This window comes from Ostrea edulis, chromosome 10 (assembly GCF_947568905.1).
Source record: "Ostrea edulis chromosome 10, xbOstEdul1.1, whole genome shotgun sequence".
Lineage (NCBI taxonomy): Eukaryota > Metazoa > Mollusca > Bivalvia > Ostreida > Ostreidae > Ostrea > Ostrea edulis.
In genome coordinates this window covers 8,917,615-8,939,092 of record NC_079173.1, presented here as the reverse complement: position 1 = coordinate 8,939,092, position 21,478 = coordinate 8,917,615, and the positions used below count along the sequence as shown (strand labels likewise).

At 34.9% G+C, this 21,478-nt stretch overlaps 1 protein-coding gene across 1 annotated transcript in view; it reads left to right on the top strand.

The window, feature by feature from the left end:
* Positions 1-15,680, top strand: part of LOC125666732 (calcitonin receptor-like) — a 42,385-nt gene extending 26,705 nt beyond the window's left edge. Inside the window, exons 6-13 of the mRNA XM_048899978.2 lie at positions 2,026-2,179; positions 2,384-2,450; positions 4,371-4,434; positions 6,271-6,350; positions 7,158-7,293; positions 12,125-12,166; positions 13,704-13,835; positions 15,312-15,680. Coding sequence (XP_048755935.1) covers positions 2,026-2,179; positions 2,384-2,450; positions 4,371-4,434; positions 6,271-6,350; positions 7,158-7,293; positions 12,125-12,166; positions 13,704-13,835; positions 15,312-15,344 — 708 coding nt within the window. The 3' untranslated portion in view covers positions 15,345-15,680. The remainder of the gene's footprint in view (positions 1-2,025; positions 2,180-2,383; positions 2,451-4,370; positions 4,435-6,270; positions 6,351-7,157; positions 7,294-12,124; positions 12,167-13,703; positions 13,836-15,311) is intronic.
* Positions 15,681-21,478: the final 5,798 nt, after the last annotated feature.

Below are 21,478 nucleotides of genomic sequence, written 5' to 3'. Positions count from 1 at the left end.
TATTTTGTCGAATAAGTCCAACTGACAATCAATAGATAAGCTGTGTTCTCTACATCTTGCGCTAACGTTAAACATTGCTCTTGTAGCTTTATCAAATCTTTCTTTTATATTGACTTTAAAACTTCCGGGATTTGTAAATATTACACCAAGATATTTGAAAATGTCTACAACTTCTAAATTGGGACCACCGTATGTGAAGGAGAGGTAACTCTTATGTGTATGTCCCTTGCCAAACATCATAATTTTAGTTTTATTTGCATTGACTTTTAATTTCCAGAAGTCACAATAATACTCAAAGCAATTTAGGGCGTTCTGCAACTTTTCTGATGATTTGACACATGTTATAGTGCCATCAGCATATAAAAGAATTAATGGTTTTTCGTAGATGTTCGTTTAAGAACATTTCTGAAATATGTTGTAAGCCATTAACATTATTTATTTCCAAGAATGATTCCAAGTCGTTTAAATAAATGGAAAATGGAAATGGGGATAGATTTTCCACCCTGTCTGACTCCCAGTTGACACGAAAATGGTTCCTAAAGATCACCATTAAACTTTATTTGTACTTTTATTCCATAATACATATTCTAAACATTTTCCACCAATGTTACTATGTAGCAAAATTTTATTCCAAAGACCGATTCGCCAAACAGAATAAAATGCTTTTTCGAAATCGATAAAAGCACAATAGAGTTTCTATTTACTAATTTTGAATAGCTCAATAATTATATGTAAAACGAATATATGATCAGTAGTAGAATGGCTTTACGGAATACCGCCTGCTTTTCTAATATTAAATTACAACAATTTGCGTATTCGTTTAGTCTTTACGATATGAAGTTAATCAGAAATTACAATGATTTTCATTTAGTCTTTACGATAGGAAGTAAATCAGTAATTATCGATGGTTGATTTCGATTTTACAGAAGGAATAGGGTTTGATAATTGTTGAATGAATAAATAAGCGTGTTCAGGTTTTTTTAAATCGTCATTTGAGGATTGAGTCAGCTGTATGGCAATTTCCAGATGTGTCCGGAGATCTGAATATTGATTATAGAATTAACATCTGCAAATATCTCTCTATGTCTAATTACTACAGGATTACTGTCATTTTCAAATAAATTACAGAAGGCAATAACACATTTCTACCTGGCAACCAAGTTCCTTACAAACAATATTGTATTTAGATATTTTTGTTATTGAAAAAATGGTTTATCTTATTTTGATCAGCATTTTTCTTCTAATTATACTAGTAAGAACAAATTCGGGCTTATTTATGGACAACTATATGAACGATATTTTTTTTTGTTGAAAATATTATATTGCACATGATTCAATTTCAACAGAGTTTTACTAGAGTTCGCACACATTCCCTAAATGCACATATTTTACAATTTAACTCTTGTGCACGAGTTGGGTTATTGCTTTCTTTAAATAATTCAGTTACCACACACCCTTCCCCATTTCCAGTGAGTATGCCTATGGTTATTAACGTAATTAATTGAATTAATTAATGATATCTTCGTCTCACTGATGATATTGCTTTAATTCCTCAGCGAGTTGTTGATATACATGGATATTAGTTTAACTTATATGATATCATAAAGTAAGAAATTAACAAATGATAATATTAATTCAATTATAATTGAAAATAGTCTGATATAAATATATAATATGTCTTTTATTTGAACAAGTAGTTATTTTCAAGTAAAGCACCCATTAATTCAATTACATCATTCATGATTTAAAGATATTCATTGTAATTCATTATATCTGTAATTCAAAAATTATCATAATTAAAGAAAGCAACAATTGATAGAGATAAAGAACCCGATGCTACGGGCCTGAGCGCTAAACATAGGTATAATTTGTGGCACTTCACCTACAGCTGGTGACGTCTCAATGTGAGTGAAAAAGTATCGACGAGACTTTAAAAAAAATCAATCAAATCTATTTCTGTGAAATTTACACACGCACTCACTGATCGAACATTGTTGATTGGGTTTTTTGTCCTTATAATTACAGGTTTGGTGTCAGATGCTGCATGTGTTTACCTACTTTTGTATGGTTTGCAACTATTTCTGGATGTTCTGTGAAGGCTTCTATTTACATACCATCCTCATCCGGGTCTTCAGCAACGGAAAGAGCCTTATTGTTGTGTGTCACGTAACTGGATGGGGTATGATGCTGATATCAAAATTGATAAAATCAAATTCAATCAGACGCTTCCTAAAATAAACCACAACTAGTGTAACTGTTTATGCTGTTATGCTTTTATATGAAATAAATAGTTATGCATTATTAAAAGAAGAACCAAAACCGCGTGCGCGGAGGTTGTGAACAAGATATATAGGAAGTTTAAACATGACATATTTGTTTGCAGTGTTTCCAGTAATACCCACTGCTGTATATGCGTCTGTACGAAGTTCTGATCCAGTTTCCACCTTAAAGTAAGTCTAGAAGATCTGATCCACCTTAAAGTAAGTCGAGAAGACCTGATCCACCTTAAAGTAAGTTTATTAGTTCTGATCCACCTTAAAGTAATTCTAGAAGTTCTGATCTAGTTTCCACTTTAAAGTAAGTCTATAACTTTTGATTCAGTCTCCACCTTAAAGTGAGTCTAGAAGTTCTGATCTAGCCTCCACCTTAAAGTAAGTCTAGAAGTTCTGATCCACCTTAAAGTAAGTCTAGAATTTCTATTCCAACCTCCATCTTAAAGTAAGTCTAGAAGTTCTTATCCGGCCTCCACCTTAAAGCAAGTATAGAAGTTCTGATCCAGTCTCCACTATCTTAAAGTAAGTCTAGAAGTTGTACTTCAGCCTCCACCTTAAATCCAGCCTCAACATTAAAGTAAGTTTAGAAAATCTTATCCATCTTAAAGTAAGTCTAAAAGTTATAATCCAACTTAAAATAAGTCTAAAAGTTTTGATCCGGCCTTCACCTTAAAGTAAGTCTAGAAGTTATAATCCAGCTTAAAGTAAGTCTATAAATTCTAATCCGTCCTAAAGTAAGTCTAGAAGTTCTGATCCAGCTTCTACCTTAAAGAAAGTCTAGATAGATACTGTAATACATTCTCTGTACAAAGTTCTGATTCAGCCTCCACCTCAAAGTAAGTCTAGGAGATCTGATCCACCTTAAAGTCTAGAAGTTCTGATCCATCTTAAAGTAAGTATAGAAATTCTTATTCAGCTACCACCTTAAAGTACGTCTATAAATTCTGATCCAGCTTCCATGTTAAAGTAAATCTAGAGAGATACTATAACACATCTTCTGTACAAAGTTTCGATCCAGTCTCCACCTTAAGGCAAGTCTAGGAGATCTGATCAACCTTAAAGTAAGTCTAGAGATATTATAATACATCTAGCAGTTAGCGGTAATAAATGTAGAGTGATATTACAGTAATATAATATAGGATACTGCTAATAAGTCTACATATAAAGTACTGTAGATAACTTAGGGTGGTATCATCTATAAAAAGTACTGTTAATAGTTTAGACTTAAACGCTGTATATTTGCGGAAAGGAAAATAATCATTTTCATGTGTAGCGTAACCCATGACTACGATCTATTTACCAAGAATAACATGAAAAAGGTGAAGATAACGAATAGTGATAAATCTCATACATCTTATAAACAATTTTAAAAGGAATGTATGGTAAACACCAACACACAAAACACAAAAGGTGGGGTCAGGTGCTCAGAAGGTGCAAACATACCAAGTTGACCAGTCGCATGTGAGCCTTCTATATTTATCATGTAAACGGTGTACACCGTAGTCAAACTTTTGCATGAAAAAAGCGGTCTAACAATATGCATGAAACACGTCAGACAACATTCAACCCAATTAATTGCAAGAAAGATCAGTATAACGATAACGGAATTTGCGTAAAGCTACTTCAAACAAGACCTTGAAATAATTGTATCATTAACTGATGTGATTGATCATACGTAGAACATGCTTTCGTGTATGGAATCAGTTGAGAATCAACACCATATGCAGTTGGGCATACTTTATCAAAATAAAGTAGATTTTATTAAGAACAATGAAAGTTATTTTACCGGACGATACTATGCTCAAACGATATCTAGTATTTTATAAAGTCTCTTCAGTTACAAAACGGAGTGATGACTCATTCATATTGCACAGAAATGATATAAATTGGCGAAATGTATATGCCCAAGGCATACATTACTACACAGTGTTATATTTGTAAAAGTATGTTTTGCTGTTAGGAAGAAGGTGAAGATAATGATTTATTTTATTTTAGTAGAAAATGTTAATTTTCCGATAAGTATCTCTCATGGTAGTGAATAATAGTTCTTATAACTTCTGATCTCCCTACTACATGTACATGTAATCCTATTTGCAGATGCTGGAATCCATACAGTAACTATCTGTGGATAATCTATGGACCCATTATGGCGTCTTTAGTGGTGAGTTGTTTTCAAAATAATAAATTGTACGTGATTGTTTTAGGAGGCCCGCATGCGGAAGGTCGGGGTTCGAATCCCGGCCGCGACAGACCTAAGTCGTTAAAACAGGTAGTGACAGTTTCATATTGCTGATACAAATGTATATATCTATATTTTCATTCATGTTTTAAAAAGAAGTCAGCCATTATGACGACGTAGAGTACCTCCACAAAACTATGTTATAGCAGTAAAGCTTTGTAAATTTTGGTTAACTAGTTAGCACTTTTGCAGAATTTCGTGTCACCTGCAATTGAATATAAGATAGGGTTGACGTTATTCGACATCTCTCTGCCAATTTATCAGCATTGTGTACAGGCGTGCTCTGAAGACTGGCGTTGTTGTAATAGTATACGGGTTTCAATTGTTATCACGAAAGTGCACTCATCATTTGATATTTTAAGTAACAATAGATAATCGAATCTTAGTTGTTCTGTTGACCTACATTGTTAAGAGGAACATTAATATATCCTTTTACTGGAAGCTTTCTTTAGAAATGTATCAAGTTGTTATCTCTTTGTGATTCAAAGCTATTAGTAAATTAATCTTCTTCAAGAGTATGAGACGTCTCCAAGTGAGTGAAAGGTTCTCCTGAGGGACGTTAAACAATATACAATCAATCAAGAGTATATGAGACGTAAAAAACTGTCTTGCACAGTCAAATTTCTGAAATTAATTAGTTTCATGTCCATTTCTTATTAATCATTTATTATTTATATCATTTTACTATTTTACACAAAAATTTGGCAAGAGGTACTTCCCAAAATGGCAGTGTATAAGATATAAAAGAAAATCGTTACGAGAATTAATTAAGCAGACAAAATATAAAGAAAATTATTTTAATTTGAAGATGCTACATATCTTTTTGATCTTTATAAACATAATGGTGACATAATTATGCCCCTTTCCCCCAAGAATCGGATTTTCCTGAATGATAAGACGTTTCATCTTGAAACATTCTAGATACACGTGTCTCTTTAGTAAATTAAAACCTCTGGCGATGATAGGAATAACAAACGACGATACCTTCAGTAGCAATGCAGACATTTATTCTAATCATTGTTAGAACTAATACTTTGCTCAGCAACGAAGTAATTGGGAATAAAGACATACTTTTATGTAACTAATCGAATAGGTTAATATGATAGAGATGTAATGGCACTGCGACCTCATCAACTAACCCGTGTAGCCAGATCAATATATCCAGGTGCAATTGTCTCTGTCGGTTGAGACAGAATTGGCTTAAGGTTGGAGATTTTTCCATTATAGCTGCCAATTTCCTTCAACTTTAAAATCATTGCTATTTGTAATAGGGAGCGCAGTGAGCTCTAATCGTAACATATACAAAATGTATATAGCATAAAATTAGTTCAAAATGCAGAGTTTGGGCTCTATTGCTTATTCTCATTTTCTTTCGTTTGCGGGGACTTGTACAAGATGTCGCCGTGACACATCTGCACAACTCGTACCAAGATTTTTCCATTGACTGCATTAAAAAATGGGACATTTAAGCTTTACACTCTTTTCAACAAATGCAAACATCCAGGTGACATCAAGTTGCCACACAATGTGATGGTAAAACGCGAAATATTTCAGCATCAACTTAATTTCTATTTCCAGAGTAAAGACATCAACGATTCTAATAGTCCCATATACATTATATGTACCATTTTATTTTAAAAAATATCTCCATTTGTTAGCCTTTTATTGCACATGTACGCATATACATACATCTATCTATCTATCTATCTATCTATCTATATATATATATATATATATCATACGTCTATTTTATTCCAGTTAAACATCATTTTCCTTGTAAACATCGTTCGGTTGTTAATGACAAAGTTAAAACGAGTTCCGGAAGCAGCTCAGACTAAGTGAGTACATACTATATGTTATCTTAGAATTTCAATACTATGCATTATATTTAACCAGACAGGTTGTTCTGTATAATATTCGTTTTACTGAAAAATGATATTATTATATTTGATTAGACAGATTGTTCTGTATAATATTCGGTTTACTGAAAAATGGTATTATTATATTTGATTAGACAGGTTGTTCAAGATAATATTCGGTTTACTGAAAAATGGTATTATAATTATTTCATTAGACAGGTTGTTCTGGATAATATTCGGTTTACTGACGCTACGTGTACTTATGCTTCCTCACTGTCAAACGATGATGGAAACTTGTATAGCGACATGCAATTTAGACAAGAATATATGAAACCGATGTCGTATTGATTCAATTTACATTTATGGATATTTAAATTTTCAAAGATTGTACTTTCAATGTCTTTTCAAATTGAAATGATGGCCATTTCCCCATTAATGGGGAAAATATGTACATGAATCTTGATAAATATACACGCAGTGCGACTATTTTAACGGCTGACGATATTCAGAAAGAAATCGATTTAAAGTGCAGATGTAAAAATGAATTTCATTTTTGAAGATACATGATTAAATGAAGGCGCTTCATAAAACGTTGCAGCCCATGACTTCATGTATTTTCAAGACTAAAATTTATTTCTTAAATGTAAGATTTACTTCTCTGATTGTATTTACAATAAGCATAGGCTAACATCCGTAGAATTTTAGCATAAAGTATACATTAGCTGACGTCATCATCTGTTGACGTCAACAAGATTTGCGTATTTACGTATTCTAATATCAATTCAGAAAAGCGGCCAAAGCTACACTAGTTCTGATACCATTACTCGGACTCCATAATCTTCTTCTGCCAGTTAGACCTGAGTATGGTTCATCGATGGAAAAAGTTTATACGTTCCTTGTCGCCATTTCTTTGTCCCTTCAGGTAACTTCTCATCATATTTAGGGGCGAGATCAAAAACTCGATTTCAGATAAGAATCTAAATTCAAATATAATTAGGGGAAGGGGTAAAAACTCCCGTAAGTTCCTGTCATCGATTACACTTCAGTGGAAAAAGAAAAAAGACAAGTGACTGTGATAAGCCACATAATGATGTTATATTTTGATGAACATTTAATCGTTTTAATGCACATTTGGATTTCTGAATAAACAGTAGAAAAGGTATGCAAAGTGTTATATTCTTGTTAATCGATTTCTGTAGAATCATTTAAATTCGTGGGGACCAATTTTCGTGGATTGTTGAATTTTTGCAGTTCGTGGGGACGTAAAATCGTGGATTTATATATTTGTAAGAAAGATGACTTTAAAAAATAATAGTTGTCTTTATTCGTTGAGGATGTAAATTCGTGGGTGAGGGGTACCCACGAATTCCAATGATTCCACAGTAGTTTCAACATTTATAATATCTAGTTTTAAGGGGGTGGGGTCTTGGTGAAAACTATGTGAATTTAGTTTTTTGTCAGACATTGAACTTTTCATCTCGCCCCTTTACTTGGTCAGCTGATTGAATCATGTCATGCTTTAGATAATAGATAAAACAAACGACAAAGAAGTTTCTAGAAAATTGTTTCTAGAAGTTTGAAATGTATGGAAATATTTTTTTATGATTGCTAGTGATTGCTAGATACTTCTTTCCATTAATTGACTATGAGTTCAGTCGTGTGAATGTAGTACGGTCATTGTTTTACTTTGAGTTGAGACATCATATGTACTACCAATTCGTGTTCAGTCAATACCTACTTTAAGGGTATCTGTTTACGTTGTGTTATTGTTGATATCGATGTACATGTATATAGGTTATCTTCAGGGGACATGCTAACCAAGATATATATATATAGGTTAATTCAGGGACCACACTAACTAAGATATCTATAGATTAATTCAGGGACCACACTAACTAAGATATCTATAGGTTAATTCAGGGACCACACTAGCTAAGATATCTATAGGTTAATTCAGGGACCACACTAGCTAAGATATCTATAGGTTAATTCAGGGACCACACTAACTAAGATATCTATAGGTTAATTCAGGGACAACATTAACTAAGATATCTATAGGTTAATTCAGGGACCACACTAGCTAAGATATCTATAGGTTAATTCAGGGACCACATTAACTAAGATGTCTATAGGTTAATTCAGGGACCACACTAACTAAGATATCTATAGGTTAATTCAGGGACCACACTAGCTAAGATATCTATAGGTTAATTCAGGGACCACACTAGCTAAAATATCTATAGGTTAATTCAGGGACCACACTACCTAAGATATCTATAGGTTAATTCAGGGACCACACTAACTAAGATATCTATAGGTTAATTCAGGGACCACACTAGATAAGATATATATAGGTTAATTCAGGGACCACACTAGCTAAGATATCTATAGGTTATTTCAGAGACCACACTAACTAAGATATCTATAGGTGAATTGAGGGACCACACTACCTAAGATATATATAGGTTAATTCAGGGACCACACTAACTAAGATATCTATAGGTTAATTCAGGGACCACACTAGCTAAGATATCTATAGGTTAATTCAGGGACCACACTACCTAAGATATCTATAGGTTAATTCAGGGACCACACTAACTAAGATATCTATAGGTTAATTCAGGGACCACACTAGCTAAGATATCTATAGGTTAATTCAGGGACCACACTACCTAAGATATCTATAGGTTAATTCAGGGACCACACTAACTAAGATATCTATAGGTTAATTCAGGGACCACACTAGATAAGATATCTATAGGTTAATTCAGGGACCACACTAACTAAGATATCTATAGGTTAATTCAGGGACCACACTAGATAAGATATATATAGGTTAATTCAGGGACCACACTAGCTAAGATATCTATAGGTTATTTCAGAGACCACACTAACTAAGATATCTATAGGTGAATTGAGGGACCACACTACCTAAGATATCTATAGGTTAATTCAGGGACCACACTAACTAAGATATCTATAGGTTAATTCAGGGACCACACTAGCTAAGATATCTATAGGTTAATTCAGGGACCACACTACCTAAGATATCTATAGGTTAATTCAGGGACCACACTAACTAAGATATCTATAGGTTAATTCAGGGACCACACTAGATAAGATATATATAGGTTAATTCAGGGACCACACTAACTAAGATATCTATAGGTTAATTCAGGGACCACACTAACTAAGATATCAATAGGTTAATTCAGGAACCACACTAGCTAAGATATCTATAGGTTAATTCAGGGACCACACTAACTAAGATATCTATAGGTTAATTCAGGGAACACGCTAACTAAGATATCTATAAGTTATCTTCAGGAGACACACTAACTAAGATATCTATAGGTTATATTCAGGGGACACACTAAGATATATATAGATTATCTTCAGGGAACACGCTAACTAAGATATTTATAGATTATTTTCAGAGGTCACACTAACTAAGATATCTATAGGCTATCTTCAGGGGACACGCTAACTAAGATATATATAGGTTATCTTCAGGGGACACGCTAACTAAGATATATATAGGTTACCTTCAGGGGCCACTCTAACTAAGATATCTATAGGTTATCTTCAGGGGACACGCTAACTAAGATATCAATAGGTTATCTTCAGGGGACACACTAAGATATCTATAGGTTATTTTCAGGGGCCATACTAAGATATCTATAGGTTATCTCAAGGGGACACGCTAACTAAGATTTGTTTTAAAATTATGACCATGTTTTAAAGTCTGTAAGTAAATGGCATATTATATTTTTAAAAAGTCTTTATATCGTCCAAATTTCTCATCAGACGACTTACATGATAATGAAACATAAACTGAATAGCATTTATGATTCAGGAATTTAGAAAAATCGCAAATCCTATGGTCGTTATAATGATCTCATTTGCAAATACAACCTGTCCTTTGGTCGAATACTGTCTGACGTGTTTCATACCTATTGTTAAGCCGTTCTTGGCACACTAATGTCGACTACGGATTACTTCGTTTACCTGATCAAGATAAAGGGCTCACGGTGTGTGTGACCGGTCGATAGGGGATGCTTACTCCTCCTAGGCACCTGATCCCACCTCTGGTGTGTCCAGGGGTCCGTGTTTGCCCAACTATCTATTTTGTATTGGTTGTAGGAGTTATGAGATTGATCACTGTTCGTTATCTTCAACTTGCATCAAAACATAAATACGTATCATCTATCCGTCTGTGTTTAGTAAACCAGAAGTGATAAAAGAATTAAAGATAAGTTACACGAGGAATATGTTCCAGCTGACAAAGCTTGCAACAATATTGTCTTTTGCTCATTATTACAACGCTTTTTCAAACGAACTTGGCACTAATTCCACATTCGATAACCCTACTTATACTTCAGCTTCCCATTCAAAAGATGCAATTCTTCAAAATGAAGCTTCAGTTTTAAGTATATGTAATACCCTGGTCAATGGGACAAATGAATATAACTTACCGTACATATACTGACTTCCTAAACTTCACAAACCCTTACAAATATGATACTTTGCTAGATCCAGTAAATGTTTTACCAAGGCAATATATTTGCTCCTCACAAAAATATTAAATGATGTGAAGGAGAAATATTAAATGATGTGAAGGAGAAACTTCAAATGTACTGTGCCACGACATTATGTCAGAAGTGGTGTAAATCAAACGTGGATTCTATAAAATTCTAAACGAATTTTTAGTAAATTTGAAATAACATTTTTTCTCTCAAATCAACATCAAAATATATTACTTTTCAACATTTTACATGAACATTCCACATAGTAAATTAAGGGTGTTGCTAGAACGCGGATCAGAATTTAAGAATTAGAATGATTAATGTAGATAAGATAACGTCAACAAATTGGGGGAAAATGATTCATTTTGATTAAAATCAACAATTTGGAAATTGTTTACAAGCGATAAAAAACAACTTTATCTTCAAATTTTGCATCTTAAATTGATTAAGCGAATTAAGTTATATACGTTTGTATTCTTATTTACAAAGCGTTTTACAAGAATTTGAAATTTCGGCATTGACAGAGGTGTCATCGAATCTGGGGGAGGGGGTGACAAAGCCGGGAAAAGGATGGTACCAACAGCCGCTTGCTTAATATTTTCATTAAAACCTGCTATGCAAAATATCATGCACCGCCTGTCGGTACATTCATCCACAAAATTCACCGTTTTAAAATACATAATAATGCATTAGTATGATGTATTAACATGAAATGGTGGATTCTGAGGATGACTTCATATTCTCTCTAATTTCTGCTTCCCTTGTTTGATTTTTACAAAATGCTGACCTCCTCATAACATTATTGCATAAAATATTTTCGTTTTCCGTTCCGCGTTTTAGCAACACCAGTAATTTAAAAACTAGAATTTTTGACATTATTGGGTACAATGCTGTCTGACATATTTTGTATCAATTCAGGCCATTCTTTACACACTGATTTTGACTTCGGATTACTCTGTTTTATCCGATCGAAATATAGGGCTCACCGTGGGTGTGACCGGTCGACAAAGGATGCCTACTCCTCCTAGGCACCTGATCCAACCACCTCTGGTGTGTTCAGGGGACCTTGTTTGTTATACTAGTGGCTTTGTATTCTGTTTAGTAGTTATGAGATTGATCGCTGTTGGTTGTCTTCACTTTTCATTTATCAGATTAACCACCCTTCCTTATCTTCACTTTTCAGATTGTAACATGCATTTAATGTTGAAACATATTTGTATTTTGCAGGGCTCGTTTGTGTCTATAATCTACTGTTTTTGTAATGCTGAGGTAAATATACCTTTCTCAATATACTTGTTGTTGTAAACATATGAAGATCAACTATATATATATATACTTCATTCATGTGTATGTATATGTACATGTAGCTGCTGTTTGGATTAGACCAATTGCTTTGTATAGGTCTGGGCTTGATTGTCGATCCCGATCCTAATACGTTTATCATAAGTAGTAACTGTGTCTTTACCAAGCACCTGGCATTAGAGGTGAAAGGCATGGACCTTTCAATTAGGATTTGACCTTTAAAAAACATGTCACGCTTCATGATGAAGACAAAGAACTCTCCCTGTTACGGCTGTTGCAGGAAAAGGTGAAGATAAAAAGGATCTCCTATAAAGGGGTAGGGCAAACACGGACTCTGGATATACAATGTACCAGAGGTGTATGATCACTTATGTAAAATGTAGATTAACACGTGGAAGTGCATGTGCAACAACTTCAAGAACCTGCAAATGGAAAATAAAAAGTAATTCCATGTAAAAGCAACTCAAAATGCATTGGGTTTGATAGAAGCATTCAATCATATGTAACGCTACACTATAGCAGTATAACATATGTATACATGTATCAATGTAGACCATTACATGTTTTATTTAAGAAAAAAGGCTTACATTTACAAAACCAGGTTCGAACCACTGAATCATTTTCATCTTCCTCATTTTCATATTATGAATTGGCAGTTGCATGTATCATATTTGGATATCTTATTGAACATATGCCAACGGCAAACGAACAATACAACTGTATGACAAATGAGATAGCATATTAAAGCCTCTCCATCATCAACTCACCATATGTAGGAATATTACATCATCACCTGCATATGGTGTTTATTCTCTCACCTGATTCGATACACGAGTTCATGACTATGATAAATTTTTAAATCGAGACATCAGCTTATGTCACAGGCATTTGACAATTTCTATGGTCATTATAATGTTCTAGCAAATACAAGCTATCACTGGGTCGAATGCTGTCTGCCCCGTTTCATACCAAACGTTAGGACGCTTTTTATAATAATGATTTTGACTACGGGTTACTCCGTTTACCTGATCAAAATATAGGGTTGACGGCGAGTGTGAACGGTCAATAGGCGATGCTTACTCCTCCTACGCACCTGATCCCACCTCCGATGTGTCTAGGAGTCAGTGTGTGTCCTTCTCTTAATTTTCTTATAATTTCATGTGCTATAGAATTCTTGAGATTGATCACTGTTCGTTTTCTTCCTTTATTCATCTACTAAAGTAAGCACCACGAGTATATATTTCTTTTAAAAAGTGCTAGTGGATATGTCAAGGAAAGGAAGAATCATAGTGAAACTCTATTGTTCACAAAGGTTGAAGTAATTATAATCCTATATATGATATCAATATGGGCAATATAAAATAGCCACACGTGTATGTGTATTGAAACCACCTTTTTAAGTTACTCTTTACCATCCTGTGATGAATTGTGAACGTTTAATATCCCAAAAGAATGGCGTAATGAAAAAAAAACCCGAAGTAATACAGGTTTATAATTTGTTTAGGTTACAACGATATTAAAGAGGAAATGGAAACAGTACATGCTGATGAGAGGCACAGGTATGAACCTTGGTGTCAGCACCTACTCCACGACGGAAAACGGACATGCAGAAATGGTCTCTGAGGACGTAGGACAGGTAATGTGAATTATCAATCTCTGACCATTACAGTTTCAGTTTGACAGCGTTTATTAAGATATCATTCTATCGTTCACAGAGTTACTTTTATCATGGCATTCATGTATCATGTTAACACGATTTGAATTACCTTCTCGTCCGGGCGCAGTAGCTCAGTGGTAGTGTTCGCTTTTTAACGGGAGGGTCGTGTGTTCGAGCCCAGCACTTGTCATGGAGGCATCAATAAAGTAATGATTGCTCCTTCGCCAAACGCTCGGCATTTAGAAGTTAAAAGTGAGAATCACGGGTCTTTCGGATATAACCTAGCTTAAAACCCGAGGTCCCGCTACTGCTACCAATTTAAGCGGTAAGCATAGGTCTAAATTTGTGGTACTTCTTCTACAACTGGTGACGTCTCAATATGAGTGGAAAATTCTCCACGGAACGTACAACGTCCAACCAACGATATCGTTATTTTCTCAATCGCTGTGCATTCATGTACAATTTTGATGATGATGGGCGAAGGCCACCATAAACCCGTGATTACATTGGGGTTTGCTCTGATTTGATTTTCCTTATCATATATACTTAATTTTTCAATCTGTAATGTTTAACTGCTTAGACTTACCATTGTATTGAGAAACCCACTGTGGTGGCACACCCGCCTCACGAGTAATACATCGCAGCTTTCAGCCCTGGTCGCAACACGCTTGAGTGATTCCTTCACCAAACCAGCGGTGTTACTGATGTGAGTGTCGCGGGTGTTTTGGACTGAACTGTAGCGGTTATATTGGTTCATTACAGAAAACTCATTGCACATTCCACGTAAATCTAAATTTGTGGTATCTCATTCCAGGCAGGTGGCCTCTCGATACAAATGAGATACTTTCGCGTGGACGTTACTCGCTCACTCTTTCAATTTTGTTTTATTGCTTTAATACTATGCAACTGAATTATTAGTGGTACCGGTAAGTGGGTAATGACCCATCTTAAATGGGGTCGTTTTTTTACGGGGTCGCTATCTAATATTATAACGGACGCCAGGAGGCAGTAGGTTAGTTTTTAAGTGACAATGTGTTTGTGCGATTCTGAATTCTTATGTACAATAAAACGTATACATTATAAACATTCGGTGTCGCTGTAGTTTAACAAAACGCATTAGATTTTTATATCACTGATAAATTTTAAAAAAAGATTTCATCCAAAGCTCTAAAACTGCGAGACTATTCTCATGCGTTAGGCAAGGTGTCATCTAATTTAAAAACAAAACCGGGTACATAAATTGTAAAATATTTTTTTTATGTTTCATCTTGAAAGGGTATGTGCATTTCAAACTTGGCGCAATGGGCGTTGAGTAGAGGGCTTTTCTTGATTGTACAGCTAAGGGACATTATTTGTTAAAATAGAGTAAATGAAAATAAGATAAAATGTTTTGCAGTGGATTTAAGTGTCTTGTGTAATTAGGTCATTTGAATACATTATCTGCTTACGTTATAGGGCACCGGAGGACATCGACCTGTACAACTCTAGGAATCGGGGGCTCTCAATATTTCATGAGATTGAGCACTGTTCTGAATCGTTTATGTCCGCTTTTCATGAACACTAATCATGCATATATAAGATACAGTGGAGCTTCATGTTGTAGATTTTTTAAATTTGAGATTAAAATATAAGCAAGAATTCACATGATTTTTTATCGAGCAAGTTTAGCTCTTCAAACACATACAAACACAGATTGTTACATTTGTACAATCATCATTTAGACGTCTATATTGCATTTGAAGAATGGAAAATAAGAGTACTGTGTATTATTTCGTTCGTGAAAGCTGATGTTGTATAAATTTAAAATAAATTGAAGTGTCTGTATCAACATGTATATTTTAGTAATTGCATGGTTAATCAAATGTTTTCAGATATATTTGTACTGAGGTCTATTAGTGACGCATGCGCACTAGATCTAGAATGCATCACATGCTATGCACGCTAATGGTTATAATTTAGAAAGGTGAAGATAACGAACAGTGATCAATCTCATAACTCCTATAAACAATAAAATATAGATAGTTGGACAAACACGGACCCCTGGACACACCATAGGTGGGATGAGGTACCTAGGAAGAGTACGCATCCCCTGTCAACCGGTCACACCCACCGTGAGCCCTATATCCTGACCAGGTAAACGGAGTTATCCGTAGTCAGAATCGGTGTGCCAAGAACGGCCTAACAATCAGTATGAAACACGTCAGACAGCATTTGACCCAATGATAAGTTGTATTGACGAACTATATCGTTATAACGACCATAGAATTTGCTAAATGCTGACTTCAATCTAGACTGTTGAAACCCTTGTACCATCAACTTGTTTGGCAGTAGCTTGCATCGGTTCAAAAACTGACTATACGCAGAACAAGCTCTTGCGTATCGAATCAGTTGAGAGATAGAAGTTTTTTAATAAATTCTGCTTCATATGAATATAGAAACAGGTCAGCTAACAAAGGAGCACAATTCGTGTCTATGGGAATTCCAACATTTGCTGGAAGACCTGATCACCAAAGACCACAAAGATATTGTCAATGAGAAACTCTAGCATATTTTTAATTTCAAGTTCAGAGTACTTGTGCGTAGAATTAGAGTGGTGTTTAACAAAGTAAGTTTTTGGATGATTGATCACTAGATATGAATATTTCCTTTTTCCATTTGTTTTGAAAAAGCAACTGTCTGTGATGTCAAAAAGTCTAGTCTTTAATTTATCGTGAGGAATGGTCGTGTATAGTGTTGAAAAGTCATAGGTTTTGATGTTATTGATTTGATAAAAAATTTGCGATTTCAAGCTTACTAAAAGGTCTATAGAATTTATTAGAATCCATATTTGATTAACACCACTTCTGGCATATGTAGTCGCATAGTAAGTTTGAAGCTTTTCCTTCACAGCTGTTAATATTTTCGAGAGGAGCAAAGATAGGGGCTTGGTAGAGCTCGTACTGGATCCAGCAATATATCTTTGTTTGTATGGGTTTTTATGTAGTTTAGGAATCCAGTATAGGTAAGGTAACTCATATTCATTCGACCCATTGACTGGGATATATTAAATGTGTCTAAAACTGAAGCATGGTGTTGAAGAATTTCATCTTTTGAAAGGGCTGTTGGAGAATAAGTACGATTACCAAAAGTGGAATTAATGCCAAGTTCGTTTAAAATACAGATGTAATAATGAGCCTTACAAACAAAGACAATGTTGTAACCATCTTTGTCAGCTGGGACCAAAACAGATCTCTCGTGTAACCTATCTAATAGATAAAAACAAAGCCACATGGCTATACTCTTCAGAAAATCTTTGACACAATAATTGGAATAACCCTTCATGAATATATTAATTCACTGCCTATATTGGATTTGATTTGATTTTATATTGAGGCATATGCTGGTCACAATACTATAACACAACCAAAGCTACATTGAAGTGGTGTATATCTACGTGTAGGATGTGAGATTGCATCATACAAACTGTAAATTGGATGTTATCAGTATTTCGCAATCGGAATTATCAACATTCAATGGCATAACCTGAATAAAGACTTCCACCTTGGTCAAATGAACTCGGTTCAAGGTCGCGATTGAGTTATCTGTCTACTTATTACAGAGTTACAATACGGTACAGGTATTCAGAAATCCATTTAGATAGTGTCTGATGATAAACTGCTTATGATCCCACTTGTGAGCTTCTCCATTATAAAGTTAATGGTCCAAGAAAAGATTTTTAACGCTTTATTTCAGTGATCTGATGCTAGTTCGGGATCAAGATACACGTATCTTTCCAGTGACCTGATGCTAGTTCGGGATCAAGATACATGTGTCCTGATATTTCTCACTTGTGACGTATGACAAAAATTTCTAACTTCGTTGACCTACAGATCTTGACATATATTAATGATGTTTGTGATTGTCTGGTTATATGCAACATTTCACGGAGTACAAACTTCTGATGCCTCTCATTCCGCGGGGATCCGGGTTACAATAGGTCCTCAGTACTAGTATTGGGAATCGGATGATATAATAATAAAAGTTTTATTTGATTTTGACTAAGGATTGCTTCTTTTACCGCTTACGGCGGTATTGACTGGTCAACAGGGAATGCTTACTCATCTTAAGCACCTGACCCCACCTCTGGTATATCCAGGGATCCTTTATTGATCTATCTTAATTCTGTATTCTTTATCATTATAGGATTTATGAGAATGATCACTGCTCGTTATCTTCACCAGCGCATGCAATCACAACTTTTTGGGTCTTTCAGGCAAGCTCGGGAAAGGCGTCTCGAATGTTTTACGTTCCCCAGATGCGCGGAATTTGTGCAAAATTGAACGCTTTGACCGCTTGCCGGAAAGGTCAGAGAATTTGCGATTGGGAATATATGTGTAACTGATCGGAATCGAACAGGAAGTGCCTCTCACATAGCAGGATAGATTAATATGACTTACAGATTTACATTTACTGTATCTTTTCTCTTAAATTTCTTTTGAAATTCATATTGCTTTCATCATAGATAATGAATGCATGTTTCTTGCAAATTAAACTAGTTCGATCCGGATTTTTAGTACTATATGTCAGCGTAATCATGACCAAAATGGGAGCGTCGTCAAGGTTAAAGTGTGTAATGGCTGCTCCGTTTAAAGTAACGAAATAGTCACCTATATGATATATAGTTTATATTTTTTTTAAAATACATGAAAATATAAATAATAAAATGCCTTACGCGGGTTGTGAATTTTTTTCTCCAATGCTACTTTCATCACCCGATAAAACAACAAAGAAACCATTTTATTGCTCAAATCAAAACGATGAAACAAAATCGATGTCTTAATTAGTGTTCATTAATGAAGTATTTATGAAATGAAAATAAAAATGATATGCATCAGATAGTTATAGTAAAATATGAAATGGAATATTAAAACATGGACCTGGTCAACTACTGATTATTACTATTATCATTAATATCATCTCTTTACGAGGGGCTTCAATTAAACTGGTACCCTGTTGACCTCGCTTCTCTCGTGTAGCATCAATCAGCGGGAAACCAGTTTAGGCGTCAATGTGGTACATTATTGTTTGCCAATGTTCAAATCCAGAGCAGTATTACGATAATTTACGTCAGTTAATGACAGAAGGACAGAAGAGGGGGATTTTCAAATTAAGTGAAGTCAGTAATTTTCCCCTGCAATGCCGTTGTGGTCAACTTTGTTAATAGCTCTAATTTGGAATGTTATATCTGCGAATGGTCAGTCCTGTCTCCTCTCGGACTCCACAGGTAATATTCTGACCAACAACATTAAGGCGTCCACCGTGGAATGCAGCATCAGGTGTGTTTTACATCCGGGCTGTGCATATGTTACAACTTGCCAGGATTCCAGCATTCACGAGAGCTGTACACGGTATGGGAGAATACCTGAATCAAGTTGTGGACATTCAGCCTATCAGATTTTATGCACGAATTTTTATAAGGTAATTAGCTTTACTTCCGGTAAGGGGGTTCTATTATTGGTTATATTCAGGTAATACGTTTAAATATAAATTTACCACTTCGCCCCAAATTAAAATGAATGCAAGTTGAATTATATGCAACATCAAATCAAACGTTCATTATCATTTTATTTTATGTCTCATCGGCAATGACTACTTTAAACTTCCATTTATGATTAGAGTTTCGGGGAACCAAAGTATGATACAACACGAACAACAACGACGATGACAACAGCAATGACAATCACAGAGATGAATCCAATATGTTTGACGATTCCATCAATATGCCAATTAAAATGAATTTAACTTCGCTTCGGAATATTACTACGGATGATCAGTAGCTGAAATCTACGCTTCAACAAACTTTATGCTAGATTTTGTCAGGATTCACGTCAGGTTTAAACATAGCACTCATTTTAGAGTAGCGCCGTTTATTTCGTGACGTCGTTGTCTATTGTCATGCTTATTGTTCGTTACTAATGTTTGTTGACAGAAATTATTACCTTAATCATTTTTTAAACGGTCAATATTTACATTCGCTGAATCTTTTCTGTTGTAGTTCTTTTGAAATTGACATTGCTTTCATCTGCGACAATGAATACATGTTCGTTGCAAACTAGTTCGGTCCGGGTTTTTTAGTACCACCTGTCTGAGTAATCATTACCATAATATGGAACGTCATCAAGGTGAAAGGGTGCATTGGGTTTTCCATTTAACGTAACGAATGGCTCAACCATATGATATTTTAGTACTTAAATCTAGTTTATATTTTAAAACAATGCATAAACATATAAATATAAACAATAAAATGTCTTTCTTTGTTGTTTCATCCGGTGATGAAGGTAGTAATCAATGCAGAAAAAATTACGCGGGTTATACATTTCTTTCAGCAATGCTACATGTAGCTACCTTCACCCAATGAACAACAACTCTCTATTTGTATTGCTGATAGGAGTTATGAGATTGATCACTGTTCGTTATCTTCACCTTTCATACTTTAAGAAAACATGCATTCGAGTAACTAAAACTAGTGTTTTTAATCTTTTAGACTATGTATCAAATTTCAAAGAGAAACTTCATAATGCTTGTAAATTAGCACAAGAAAATCTCAAGAGTTCTCAAGCCAAAATGAAAGTTTAGTATGACAAAGATTCTAGGAACAAAGTTTTTAAACCATGTGATAAGGTTCTTGTATGCAGGCCAGGTATTATGGTCCTTATGAAATTGAAAGCAAGCTTAGTGATCTGAACTATGTAGTTAAGACACCTGGCTGGCGTAAAGAAAAACGAGTTCGTTACATTAACACGTTGAAAGAGTATTTTGATAGATGTGACCGAAATTCTGTGAAATCCCTTTCCACTTTTGCCAATGTTCAGACATTACAAAATTGTATTGAGAATGAAGTTAGTGTAAAAACTTGTGAAAATGACTTCAGTCAGATTGTCCGTTTAAACAACTCTCAAATTCTTCCAAATCTGGTTACCAAACTTGGACATTTGGATATTGACCAGAGAGAACGTCTCATGGCTAATTTTCCTTCATTCTTCTCGGACGTTCCACAAAAGACCAATGCCGCTTGTCGTGATGTTATAGTTGGTGACTCTTTACCCATCAAGCAGTATCCCTCTCCTTTAAATCCATTAAAATTGCAGTACAAGCTGGACAATGACATTATCGAACCAAGTAAAAGTGACTGGAGCTCACTTTGCATTCTAGTACCGAAACCTGATGGCACCTACCGATTATGTGCTGACTTTAGAAAACTGAATTATGTCACGAAAACAGACTCTTATTTGATTTTTAGAATTGATGACTATATTGACAAAATCGTAAATGCGACATTTGTCAGTAAATTTGACCTGTTGAAGGGTTACTGGCAAGTGCCTTTGACTGAAAGAGCCAAAGAAATATCTGCATTTGTAACGACCGATGGCCTCTTTCATTACAAAGTAATGCCGTTTGGTATGAAAATACTTCAGCGACCTTTCAGCGGATGATTCATTCCCTTCTACACGACCTTCAAGAATGTGAAGCCTACATAGATGATGGGAGGAACATCTACAAATCATGCATGCATTCTTCGACTTTCTGGCAAGGGCAGATTTAACAGTGAACCTTGCAAAGAGTGACTTTTGTCAGGCTACTGT